A 14,858-nucleotide genomic window follows, 5' to 3' on the forward strand; every position below is an offset into this window, starting at 1 on the left:
CTTCACCTACAGCACCACATCCTCTCATACACTTTGGTTAATATCCACTTAGTCGATTTTTGACCAAAACAATAGCCGAAGGCGGACGAGGAGGAGAATACCCCAAGAAATGATGACCAGTCTACAGTCTAGGCCTGCAAAGAATTAGATTAAATAGTTTTTGGTTTTAAGGGCTGTAAGACAATATTACTATTTTCTTCTTTTTTCTTTTGTGGGGTTGGTGGGAAACCCCTTTAACGCTATGGTTATTTTATATTTCTTTACATGCGTGATTGACTTGCATGGTTGTAGCAGTAGGATTTTCGAGGATCCCTATAACCAGGATCTTTAAAGAGTTCAGGATTTGCAAGAACTCTCAAAATCTAAATAACTTGAAAATAGTTATTTACCCATTTAGGATCTCAAAATAGTTGAGATCCATTTAGGATAACAAATCTTCAATCATCGCATAAGTAAGTTAACTTTAAAAATATGGATAGATAGAACATGATTATCCTTAGACTTTATGGCTTTTAGACTTAAGAGAAGTTTAAACTTCGTATGGTCTTTAAAGTTCTCATATGATTGGATCCTTGCTTTAGGAGTTCATCAGTGAGGATCCTTAATTATCTTCAAGTTAGTGGACTTTAGTTAGGATCCTACCTTAAGTATCAATCTTGGAGAATAACTGAGGGAACTTTTGTTTTGCAATATGATAGTACTGCAAGTCTTGCATATTTTCTAGGGAATATCCCATCTTCAAACAATTAATTTTTGAAAAAACCTTAGGGGAAAATCCCAATCTTAGTAAATTACTAGGGAGGATCCAAAATCGTATGATAACATAAATTTTTTATAAACCTTAGTTATTTTCTAGGGAAGATCCCAACTTGAGATAACATGAAAATGTTATGAACCTCTTGTGTTTTATGGGGAAGATCCCAACTTGAGAGAACATGAAAATGTTATAAACCTTGTGTATTTTAACTTTAGGATCTTAACTTATATTTTGAAATAAGAGGGTTGCCAAGTCACTGCAGCGTGAAATGATCCCCTTATTCAAATCCCATAGTAGATAACGTGCGTCCAAGCGAGGTGTAAAAACCTTAACTCGTATGAAAGAGGTAATTAACTCTTTAAACCTTAGAGGGGATTAAGTACCCTTATTCGTAGGAGAGATGATCAGTCTCTATTCTTAGTTGTGTTAAAAATTATAGAACGTTGTAGCTATTTGACTCTTAAGTGCCAGGGTCTTCAAATCGTCAAGATCCTTGTATATCAGGATCCCTGTGTGTCAGGATCCTTTTGTGTCAAGATCCTTAAGTTCCTTGTTCACAACAAACCTTAGCTAGGGGTGGGCGTTAGTCTAGCTAACACCCCTCCAATGCTTAAGTTAGTAATGGTATTTGAGGAGAGCAAATAGTAATAATAAAAATAAAAGGTAAAGGTAAAGAGTATGTGTACCTTGAGGGTGTTGGAAAATGACTAATATTACTTACATAAAATAAGCTTTAAGATGTATAACATTCTAGGATCTTAGCAAGACATTTCCATCGAGGGTAACTAGCCAATATGCCCCATTTCCTGCTTCGACATCTATAAGTTACGGTCCTTCCCATTTAGGTGTCAGTTTATTTTCACTAAGATCCTTGGTGTTTTGAATGTTTTCCTTAGTACCAAGTCTCCTATTTGGAATCTTCTGACTTTTATATTTTTGTTGCACGCCTTGGTGATTCTATGTTAATGAGCTACGATGCGGATCTTGGAAAGATACATGAGTTCATCAATAGTATCAAGATCATGGGCCAGGATCCTGTCATTGTTTTCTTGATTTTGAAGTAGGTATCTTCCTGTTGGGATCACCACTTCAGTGGGAACCGTTGCTTCTGCTCCGAACACCAAGGAGTATGGGGTTTGGCATGTGGCTACTTTGGAAGTGGTTCTATCTGCCCATAGTACGAAAGAAAGTTCTTCTGCCCATTTTCCTTTCTTTTCGTCCAGCCTTTTCTTCAAGTTATTCACTAAGATTTTGTTGCTAGATTCTGCTTGACCGTTGGCTTGAGGGTGAACAGGAGTGGGCATTACCATTTGTATTCACCAACTCGTGCAAAAGTATCTTGTCCTCTTGCTTATAAACTAGGATCCGTTGTCGCATATGATTTTGGCAGGGATCCCGAACCTGGTCAAGATATTGCGTTTAATAAATGAGACTACCTCTTTGTATCTTACATGGACAAAAGCTTCGGCTTCTATCCACTTTGAGAAGTAGTCAGTCATCACTAGCATGAAGTGTTGGGTTTTGAGCATTCTAACACTCCTATGGTGTACATGCAACCCTATAAACCTTGGATCTATGTTTTCTCTATTATACATGCAAATATTAACTATTCCAAGGTTTCATCCTAACTAGCATATTATAAAGCACCTATACTACAAAGTTCTAGTTAGATGACATACCTTTGATGTAGCTTGATGTCTTCAAGCTTTAAGAGCTTAGCCCCAATAGTGTGGAAGCCTCAAATGGAATCACAAATCACCAAAACACCTTGGAAGAACTTGAGAGAATATGTATGCACACTAAAATCGGCCCACTCTTATTTTCACACACTTGTGTCAATTTTGTGAGCCAAGGACCCCTTTATATATTATGGAGGATTAGGGTTACATCCATGTAAACCCTAATACCCATGACCTTTCATTTACATAGGATCCATGGGTTAAAAGCTCCATGGACCATCCATGAAAGCTTAGCCCAACCTAAATGAACTTGGCCCATTCCATATATATAAGAGTCCATATTTAATTAGTTCTTTTTGATCACTTAATTAATTCTAAATTAATTCTTGATCAATACTAATTAAATAATATGATTCCATATTAATATATTAGAACTTATAATATATTAATATAAATCATAAATATACTATTCTCAAAAGACTATCCATATAAATTGTGCCGGTGAAGTGCAACCCAAATGGACCATGCCGGGTCGGGTCAAGTACATACCAAATATAGTTATGGAATTAGACATTAATCCAACAGTCTCCCACTTGGATAAGTCTAAAACTATTATTGAGTATGACTTCAAAACCTAACTGGCAATCGTAGCTCTTAAAGCCGCTGTCGAACTCTGACCTTGTCAATGACTTGTCCATTAGATAAGGGATCATATATTCCTCCATTCTAGATATCATATGGACTGAGACATGGATTATAATCATTCTCTCTGTCCATTTGTTGTTTCCCGATTTTCGATTTATGATGACTGACTGATTGAACAAATCAAATCAGTCCTGGCTTGGCCAAGCACTCACATGTGTCATCGCTAAATCATCGAGGGGCCCACATATATCGCTTTTATCCCGAAGGTAAAAGGAATGGATAAACTTCAACTCATATGACTTGTTCTACTACTTGTTGAATCATACACAAAGGCACGTTTTATAACATCGAGTTACCAATGCGTTTTCGTGCAATCAATGTATAACCAACTCATAGTAACAACTCATATATCTAGGTTTTAAGAATATAAGATATTATCGTCTCATGATCACTCGTGATAAAATCCATGAAGTGATTCAAATGAGCGCGGGTTGAATCCAATACTCAAAACTTATGAGCACTCATGAGTGTTGTAGCACCACTTTGTCCAATAACTTGGACCTCTACAAACCAACCCATGACAATCTTGATTCATATCTACTTCCAACATATGACCGACTGTGGATGGTTTGAATAACTTAATCATTCAGGAAGAGCGACTTAGTTATTCTGGAAGTCAAAACATGCAAAGTGAAACACAAGAATAAATGAATCAAATATGGTATCAAACCCTATGAATATAAATAAACACTTTTATTTATCACCATACTGATTACTCATTATTCATTGTTTCGGTTTTATCAACTTTATACTTGAATTAAAAACACTAGTTGTCCCATGCTCCAAGCATGTACACTATGTTTTTCTTAAACAATAGCTTTGCCATACACCAAGTATGCACTCTATGTTTTTCTATGATCCTTACTTTGTGAAATAAACCAATTGAACATAATTTCAATGATTCTAATTTCACACTCCCAAATCCTTATCGAAAAATGTGAGAATTTCAAATTCCTATCATTTATCGAAATCTGTTTAGATTTTAAACTTATATGCACTGACCCTCCTGTAATGAATATGTACAAAGTCACAAAGACTTGTCAACAGTCATTATAAGGTATTCCAATGGAGATCAACTCCATGGAAACTAAGTCTCATATTCAAAGTACATTGCTTTGGACATGCTTCTTGCATTAAGTTTTCTAATCTTACAGAGATAACTTCCACCTATGGAGACAACTCCATATTCTCATTTTGACTATCACTTCTGAATAAGAGATGCCTCTTTTCAGAATATGTCAATATGGTCCTTCCAAAATTAGCACTATACTTCCAACTGTCCCTGAGCAACCAATCTTTGGTAAACCTCAGATTGTCCTCGACAATTGCTTAATCATTTTAGTCATATCCAATTCTAGACCTTTTCCCTTCTTAATGCCTCTAGGCATTTGGAAAAATTTAGAAATGACAAATATTATAGCACATGCAATCGATCCTGTACCCAAAGCAAATGGTACACGATTCATGATGTCTCACATAAAGACATGATTCTAGACCAGTCTTTTGCTACAATATTTTTATTTGCCATGTTTTCAAAATTTGACTATGAAGAGGGATGCCGTAATCATAATCGAATTTTGAGAACGCAATATATAGAATTTCCTTAAGTTGAACCAATCCAACATGAAATTCATATATATATATATATATATATATATATATATATATATATATATATATATATATATATATTCTTGACTAAAGATGATTAAGGTCTCAATCTAAGCCTTTAGAACTGAAATGAAGTATATCCTCTCCCTTAATTATAGCAAAACAACTTTTTCAATCCCTGCAGCCTCACGAATTGAAACTTTTGTTTTCTATAATTAACATTGCTAACTTGCAACACCAACAATAATTATCATGCTCCCACTAACATGATGATTATTAGCATAACACTTATGCTCCCACTAGCTTTGACATGTACTCAGAAATCAGCTGGACTTCTAGAAATCAATACTTCATTGACTTTCTTACCAAAGTTCAGATTTCTGATACGAGATGCTTTGATAAAACTTTATCAAAATCATACACCTTTCCTTAGATAGCATGCATGTGTGTCTAAACAATTTCAGAACTATGAAAAGGGATGTCGTAATCATAGTCTCAATTGTTTAGACCTTATGCCATCTGCTTCAAATCTACTTGGTGGAAGTGTTTCCTCACCATCATTTTCATGAATCGGAGAGAAACCTTATGACCCTTAGATTTTACGGTGTATGTGTTCTTATCCATGTGAATCGTCAAAACCATAGTCACAAGACAAGGATAATGACAAATCCAAACTCATATGGACTGAACTTATGCAATCTTAACTTCTTGCCACCTGGCAGTACAGGGCCTGCCATTGCTTCCAAGTTGTTATGCAACCAATTGAGAACTTTCAGAACTCCTATGCAAAGCCAACTTTAACTGGAATGGGCACAGAATATGTCAACACGATAGGTTATAAACCTCAATTCGTGTGCTAGTTCTTGATTAGTTCTTGAAATTCTTTTTAGGATCTTTAAGACTCCCACTATCCTCTTGACATATAAGACTATCTTGCCAAATATTCAAGAGATAGTGCGATTCTTTATCAAGACAAACACTTCACACAATTGGCCTCAGTTGGTCTTTGTTTTATCCAAAACATCACAACTTACCAATTTCAAATGTACAAGTGTAGGACACTTTTACTCTTACATTTGACAAGTGTTTTAAACCTTTCTTTAAGATATGTCACTCAAGTTACAATCTTGGAGTATGACTCTAAGAATTGTTTTGGAACGAAGTATGACTCATCTTCCTGATCTAACCATTTCAACAATTCATGACTCCTCTTCTTAGTCATAATAATGCACTAAGATGACCTTTAGAGGACTAATTGTGATATGATTTCTAAATCATTAAGATGATCACAAACATGATACTAAAGTATTCTCCCATCTTTTCAGATTTGAGAAACTTTTATCTTTCTGCCTAATTTGATTCTTCCTATTCGTTCTGCCATACATTGAGACTTTTCCAATGTTTCAGAATTATACTTAAACTTGTAAGTATAACCATATTTACTAAACTTTAGTAAATCAAATAGTCTTAACGAGCTTTGTGGTGGACATGACCAGTGCACAAGAATGTGTACTCGATCCGTTTAGTCCTTCACTTGACTCACACATCCATGTGAACAAGTAATTAGTCTTGATTTTCCAATGCTTGAAAGTTCTCATTCATCATACTATTCAACTTGCATGATTCCAAGTTTCGGTCCAATTGAAACTTGGGCGATGAGGAACTTTCCTGATTTGGTAAATTTAGACACTACCACAAATGAAAGAATCAAATCCATTTTCCAATATTGCTGTCAGTGGAATCATATAAGCAACAATTTTCCACAAATTCCATTGTAAGGATACTTCAAATAAATAAAATTAAACAATTTTCTTTTATTTTAAAACTTTGCGGAAAAACTTATCCTTACAATCCACATGGAAAATTGTTGTTATCTATTCCTTAGCAATATATCATAACTTCTTAAGCAACTGCTCAAAATTCTGATGCGATCGAAATCCACCTTCGCGATCAGAATCAGCATATACTTCCTTTAAGATTTCTCTCTATTCTTTGATTCTTAAAACATCAACATGTGACCCAGTCACATCATGTAATGAGGATCTCAGAATAGAACTTAACAGAGTTAGATAATGGGCTCTACCTGATGTAGAGTCAAACTTATTGACTTTAACATCCTTAGGTAAATTTGGCAGCTTTGCAATCAACGCCCCTTCCTTTGGCAAAATAAACATATGGACCCTTTGGTAATGAGACTATCTCAGACTTAGCCTTTCTCTTTACCATTTGGTCAACCGGGTTGACTATGGTCAATCCCTTTCCATTGGGAAGAGAATGCTTTTTCTGGATTTCCAGTGTCACCATTGTCACTGTCCATAAAGTTTTTGGGAAGTTGATCTTCTAATCAAATTTGCTTTACTATCGTTCCAAATCATTGCTGATTCAGCAACACCAAGCAAATAGATATGATCATTAAGGTTCATGTCATAGTCTGTTTCATAGTAGTCCCAAAGGAACTCACTATGTGACTTAGAAAGTGATTGAACATCCAACTTTCTCAAGACTTTGACACCCAACTCTCCCGGCTTGTCAATATGTGACTTCATCTCTAAGATGTGATCACACATAGACCTTGCTTGCCATTAGGGCTTGAGTGACCTTGAACTTGTGGGTTAGGGAGAATAATTGGAGGAGGTGGAGGAAGAGAAGTATGACTTCCATGAGCCAAACTCGGGAAGTCATATTCATTAGGAAAGTTTGGTTTGGGAAGATCATTGTTGTCTAAACCAGACATCAACAATGGGAGAAATTCACGTAAAGTTGATTTAAGTCCTTAATATAACACCCAATATGATATATTAAGGCTAGGACCCAACAAACTATTTTATAACTTGGAAGAGGGATGCCGTAATCCAAGCTATAAAATATTTGAAGGTAGGTGAATGACGATTCACCAATTTCCACCAAGATAAACGAAATGTATTATTAGGTTTTAATTGGTTTTGAAACTCCTAGATTCTTTTGAGATTCATTGAACTTTTCAATGGCATGTTTCAATCTCGAGTGTGCCCTTCAGGTTTTGTGACTGGGATGCCGAGGATCACAAAACAAGGTGTGAAGTAACCATGCAAATATACTTGGTACCCTTAATATTTACCCCTCAATCGATGTGCCTGTTTACCACACACGCTCCAACGATACTATGATAAACATTAAGTTACCCTTTGCCTACCTTGTTAAGTCCAGGTTAGTGTGCCGGTTAACCACACACGCTCCACTAACAGCTTAAACAAAGTGCAAAGTGTAATTTCATGGATTAGCACCTTATTCACATTTTCCTAAGTAACTAAGATTGGGAATTTATAAAAAGTTTAGTTACTTAGTATTTATCATTAATACTTTTAATGAAGGGAGAATTATAGTCCTTGTCCTACCTGTTCGGCTAACGACCCTCCACCAGTCAAGGAAGCGGTGGGTGAGAGTGGACACCCATTAAACTGCCATTTTATAGGCAGTAACCTTATACCCCCCTTATAGACCGGCTTCGTGAATGAGGCCTACTAATGGTAAGACGACCTGCTCTTATACATATAATATATTAAACTTTTAATATTATAATAGTATAAGGGTGTATTTTAGACATTTAAAATACTTGGTGGTTTAATCTATTAATTAAACTATACTCTTAATTTAATTAAATTTAAACCATGTCATTATGGAATTATTAATTCTCTTTTAATTAAACACTTTAATTATCTATTAATAAAGTCCATAAGAGTTAATAGAATTATTCAATAAAACATCATAATTCCAATTATTAAATTCAAAATTAAAACCATTTAATTAATTGTTTAAGTTATGAACCCAAGAGTTTTAGAATTCAATTCTTTTTTTTTTATCATAAAAAAACTTTTTCCAAATTCCAAAACTTGAGGGCAAGTTTTGTAACTCTTGAAAACTTTTGGATTCCATAACTTATGGAGTTAAATACTTGTTTTATGATGAAACTTTTCATGTTCCATAACTTAAGAACAAGTTATGGAATTCTTTAAAACATTAAGACCAAGTTTTGTAACTTCATAAAAAACTTTGAATCAATTTTTTTAAAAACCTTTTCATATCCATAACTTATGGAGGTTTCAAAAACTCTTTGGATCAAACTTTTAAAACTAATAAAATAATCATATCATTTTATCTTTTACTAAATTTGACCTAATTCAACTCATATAGCAAATGATTCAAATTTTACAAATAATTAGTTTTTCACAAAAACAAGTAATTATCTTAAAATTTGACAAACGTCATGTTTTTTTTTCCTTTTTTTTTCAACTTGAAAATAAAACATTTGCATCAATATAACAGAAAACAACCCATGTCTCTGATACCACTGTTGGGTTTTGAGCATTCTAACACTCCTATGGTGTACATGCAACCCTATAAACCTTAGATCTATGTTTTCTCTATTATACATGCAAATATTAACTATTCCAAGGTTTCATCCTAACTAGCATATTATGAAGCACTTATACTACAAAGTTCTAGTTAGATGACATACCTTTGATGTAGCTTGATGTCTTCAAGCTTTAAGAGCTTAGCCCCAATAGTGTGGAAGCCTCAAATGGAATCACAAATCACCAAAACACCTTGGAAGAACTTGAGAGAATATGTATGCACACTAAAATCGGCCCACTCTTATTTTCACACACTTGTGTCAATTTTGTGAGCCAAGGACCCCTTTATATATTATGGAGGATTAGGGTTACATCCATGTAAACCCTAATACCCATGACCTTTCATTTACATAGGATCCATGGGTTAAAAGCTCCATGGACCATCCATGAAAGCTTAGCCCAACCTAAATGAACTTGGCCCATTCCATATATATAAGAGTCCATATTTAATTAGTTCTTTTTGATCACTTAATTAATTCTAAATTAATTCTTGATCAATACTAATTAAATAATATGATTCCATATTAATATATTAGAACTTATAATATATTAATATAAATCATAAATATACTATTCTCAAAAGACTATCCATATAAATTGTGCCGGTGAAGTGCAACCCAAATGGACCATGCCGGGTCGGGTCAAGTACATACCAAATATAGTTATGGACTTAGACATTAATCCAACATGAAGACCTTTCCTACAGGAGCTACCACCAATTTTGCCCACTATATCCATCCCCCACTTGATAGAGGTTCTGATGGTTGATGTAGGATGTTGCTATGTATTTGACAAGCATCACATTTTTAAGCATGAATGAAGGAATCTTTCTTCATGGTTGGCCAGTAGTATCTTGTCCTCAACACTTTGGAGCATAAGGATCTGCCCCCCAGTGTGATTGTTGCAGTCTCCTTCATTTATATCCTTTAGAACTTCTGCAGCTTCGTGATCTTCTAAGCATCTAAGGTATGGACCTACCATAGATTTTTTATATAATTTTCCTTGGTTTATAACAAACCTTGAGACCCTTGTTCTGAATGCTATGTCCCCTTTTTTTCTCTTTTGGGATTGTACCATTCTGGAGGTATTCCATAATAGGTTGGATCCAGGATCTTAAGGTTGGGGAAGGATCGTTGATGTTAGGATCCTGATAAGGAAGTTGAGGATTGGGGTCTTGGATAGTAGCGACGTTGGTAGTTTCTTCTTGATCGTTGGGATCCTTCAGTCTTTTGGCAGGATCCTCGATCGCTGGGATTAACACGTGGATTATCGGGATTATGGTCTCAGGCGGGATCCTAAGAGAAGATCCTAGGTTGGCTAAAGAATCTGATTCAACATTGTCTTATCTATGGAATTGGTTTAGGCTAAATGATTCGAATTTTGAGGCTAAGTTTTTGAGGATCAGGAGATATGGTTCTAGCCTTTCTCCTTTTACTGCATAGGATCCATTAAAATCGTTAGTCAATAATAACGAATCGACAATTACACGAAGATCCTTGATTCAAAGATCCTTGGCTAAGTGTACTCCCATGATTAGTGCCTCATATTCTGCTTCATTGTTGGTTGCATTGAACTCACAACTGATTTCTTGGGGTAGGATGTCCCCCTGTGACGATTTTAGTATGATCCCTAGGCTGGTTCCTCTTTGGTTTGATGCTCCTGTAACGCCAGTGTTTCTAGGCTAGGCATTAATATTGACATAATGGTCTAGGTGAACCTTTGTAACTCATTTAGAAGAAATGAAAAGGAATTATGTGAATATTATGTGAATTATGTGTTTTATGCTTAATTATTAGGGTTTAATTAATTAAGAATAAAAATGAGCGTCAAAATTAAATATTAGATAAAGCCAATATCTATTAGGAAACTTGTAGTGGGCGTGACAAGGATTACAGATATATAAAGAATACCGAAATCCGAGTTATAATGAAGAAGTTATGACCTGTCGAAGTTTCACGATAAACCGGCACGGTGCCGAATGTCGTAAAAAGTGAGTTTTTGATAAACTACTTTTTAGCCTTAGTGATCTAAACGAAACTCGTAGTGTTCGTTAAACCGAGAGTAGGTATAAAAAGAACGCCCAAATCTGACTTCGTATGAGGAAGTTATGATTTTTCGAAGTTTCAGCTTAGCTGTAGACAGCTAAAAACTCGAATTTTAGATCGAGAGATTTTTATCTGACACGACCTAAACGAGAATCGAAGGTCTCGTCATTTATGGCACAACAGTAAAAAGTCTGACAAAAACGGACGTCGGATGAAGAAGTTATGAATTTTTAACGGATTTCCTGTCCCGGTCTGTTAAAAATAATAATTTAAAAATTAAAGTCAAAATTAGCCAAGGAAGTCTAAACGAAAGTTGTAGAGCGTAATTTTACCTACGCGTGCATATAAAGAACGTCAAAAACGGAGCCCGTATGAGAAAGTTATGGATTTTACAAGAATGGGCACAATTTTCGAGAAAATTCGCAAGGAATGGTGCTGGCCACGTGATCCTCGCATGCATAGCCCGTGCGCAACACGCGTGTCGCTTGCTGATTTGACCGAGGGTGTGGTCCAATGATCTTCCGACGCGCCTCGCTTCTGACTCATCATCCGAGCTTCGCTGTCCCAATCCGAAGGCGCCGCGTGCCCTTCGCGTGTCCGAAGCTCGCACTCGCCACCTGGCCTCGCTCCGCGGATGCCACCTGCCTTCGCTTACTCCTCCTTCTCGGCCGAACCCTCGCAAGCTGACCCCTATAAATAGAAGCCATGCGAGATCTTCCGGGGGAAATTCCAAAATTGTCATTTTTCACCCATTTTTCAATATTTTAGCCATTTTCGCTTCCCCCGATGCCCCGAGATCATTTCCAACGCCCGGAACACGTCCTGGAGTGCCCGAAGGCCCGGAAAATTTATCTTTTCGGTTTCGAATCCCGACCCTCGCAGAGCCCGGTTTCTCAATAAAACTCCCGGTTTTATTAGAAACGATCGTTTTAGGAAACGAATTGCTGCCCGATTTTCATTAAATCAGGTGAGTGTATAGTCACTTTCACCTTAAATATAGATATAAAGTATTTACCTTAAAATACGTGCTATATGTAAATATATTAATTGTTTATTTGAGGTGACTGTTGAATTGATGTTTTATACAAGTTTTAAACTGTATATATATATATATATATATATATATATATATATATATATATATATATATATTTATCTACAAATATGTTGGGTAAAACATGGGTAGATTAATTAGATGAGGTGTGATGAAATAAAAATTGATGAGAGGTATCGATGTTTAAGATGATCTAGTCATCTAGCAGAGTATAGACAACGGCCACAGACTATTTTAGATAGCCCAGTGGAACGTTAGTAGACTTGTAATCGGTACGTATGTTTGAACTATATGTTCATTAGGTATTTTTGAACTATGTGTTCATCCATTAGTTCTTCCTTTCGACACTATTACGTGTCGGGGTACGGGAGCGTACGGGAGTACTTTATCAGTATTTTCCCTATACTTTTATTTGGAAGAGCTTTGGAGTCTTTGTTCTTTTATGAAGTGATCGGACGAGCTTCATGAGTTAGTGATATAGATCATGAGTTAAATAGTGGGTGTGTGATGAAAAGTGAGTTGGATAGATGAGATGATCAGTGATATAGATTATGAGTTGAAAGTGAGTGGTGAAATATGGGAAAAGCTTTTACCCAAATGTTGGCGTGAGTGGTGCAATATGAGAAAAGCCCTTACCCAACTTTGACCCCCGTCATTCAGCAGAGTAGGGATGACAACATGGACTGTTCTAGACGGTCTGCGGAACACTAGCAGGTTCGTAACCTGTAGGTGTTAATGGACTTGAGTGTTCATTCGCTGTACTCTAAAACCCCCGTCATTCAACAGAGTATGGATGACAACCATGGACTGTTTTGACGGTCTGTGGGACACTAGCAGGCTCGTAACCTGTAGGTGTTAATGGACATAAGTGTTCATTCGCTGTACTCTATTCCCCTCATGAGTGCCTTTAGGGCATGTAAGGCTGGGGAAACCCCTTAAGTATGTTCATCAGCTGTATGGAAAACCCATTGACATGTATTGCGGGGGGGAACTCTCATGGGAAATACCGTCGATAAATAAGAGCTATGGACTTAGTATATGGAAAACCCATTGACATGTATTGCAGGGGGGGGGGGGGAACTCCCGTGGGAAATACCGTCGATGAATAAGAGCCATGGACTAGCACATGTCGACGATGTGACTTCGTGCCTATTTGACATAAATTGCTGAAGGAAAGCAATGTTGTCACCTTGTTGGTTGTTTTATGTTAGGATGTCTTGTTTGACATAACTTGTTGAGGGAAAGCAATGTTGTTACCCCGATGTTTGTTTTATTTGACATAACTTGCTGAGGAACTCCCAAAGCAATGTTGTCGCCCCTAGTGATAATCCTTAGGTTTGGTCCCTTATGATAGTTGTTTTAGGGACGTAAAGTGAGGATAATGGGAATGGGTAATTAGGGTTATTTTGGTTGATGGAATTAATAAATTTATTGTTGATTGAGAACTTAATAAGTTTATTATTTATTGTGGGTTGAAAACCATATATGCTCACCAGACTCCCAAGCCTGACCCACTCAGTTTAATTGTATCACAGGTATCGATACGAAGTTGCTTTACACTGAGAGATTAAAAGAGAAGTAGATCACTAGTGTAAATGAATGTAAGTTTTGTTTATGCTTATGTTTTTGTATTGACAATGACATCCCAATGGTTTAAGTGAATAAAATACATTTCTTCGGAAATGATTTGATAACATATTTATCATGTTTTTCTGGGAACAAATTCCACAACACTTTTAATCAAATGATTACTCTGAAATTATTTTAAAAGCATAAATTAAACCGGTCTTTTCTGGCCGTGAAATTGGGGATGTCACAGCTCCATCTGTGAATAGTGGCCATCTTCCCATGTTTTCTTCTTCTAGAAGTTGTTTGGCTTCTACTTCTACTTCAGTTTGTAGATCATCATTAAAGTCAGCCATAAAGTCTGCCAATGCTTGAGACTTTATAACGGATCTTTGTGAGTACAAGAATCAATGCGCAAGGACAAGGTTTGAAAAATCAAACCTTGAGTTAATCTTAAATATTAATGTATGCTCTTAATTGATGTTCCAGTCAATTCTGGTAATACTAGTCGAGACTTGAAGTAAAGATTCAACAAAGTACACAAGTATTAAATGAAGAAACTATGAGTATGATAAATGTAAAGACAATAAATGAACAAGAAGAATGTTGTGAAGGGTTTTGACTTGAGAGAAAAGTGAAAGAGAGTTAAGAGGGATATTTGCTATCTTTAGAGTAACAATCCATATATTTCTTGTCATTAAAATCACTCCTTATATAGGAAAAGGAGGTACATCGTACAAACTACAAAACGTTCCTAGGACTGGATAATAAAAAGCTTCTAACAACTGATTATCTAACTGATACAAAATGCAAAGTCCTATGAAACGTTACATCACTTAAAAAGACAAGAAACAATAAATACATAAACAAACTATCAATCTCGGATCTTTGCTCCATCTCGGAATGGTCTTCACTTCGGACTCCATCTCTACTTCGGAACTTGCTGACTTCAGATCTTTAATACTTGTGATTGCTATTGGTTCACTTTTCAGGTTCTAACAATCTCCCCCTAAGTGAACTTAGCAATCTAGTCAGCTTAGTTGGCTTCTT

General features: G+C 36.0%; 1 protein-coding gene across 1 annotated transcript; it reads right to left on the reverse strand.

Moving 5' to 3' along the window:
• Positions 1–1,719: 1,719 nt before the first annotated feature.
• LOC145139627 (uncharacterized) lies at positions 1,720–2,067 on the reverse strand. The gene has a single exon (XM_079073382.1). The coding sequence runs from the start codon at positions 2,065–2,067 to the stop codon at positions 1,720–1,722; it is 348 nt and encodes a 115-aa protein (XP_078929508.1).
• Between the last annotated feature and the right edge of the window lie 12,791 nt (positions 2,068–14,858).

The sequence above is a fragment of the Lactuca virosa genome, chromosome 9 (assembly GCF_052849685.1).
Source record: "Lactuca virosa cultivar CGN04683 chromosome 9, Lactuca_virosa_CGN04683_v6, whole genome shotgun sequence".
In the NCBI taxonomy this organism is placed as follows: Eukaryota; Viridiplantae; Streptophyta; class Magnoliopsida; order Asterales; family Asteraceae; genus Lactuca; species Lactuca virosa.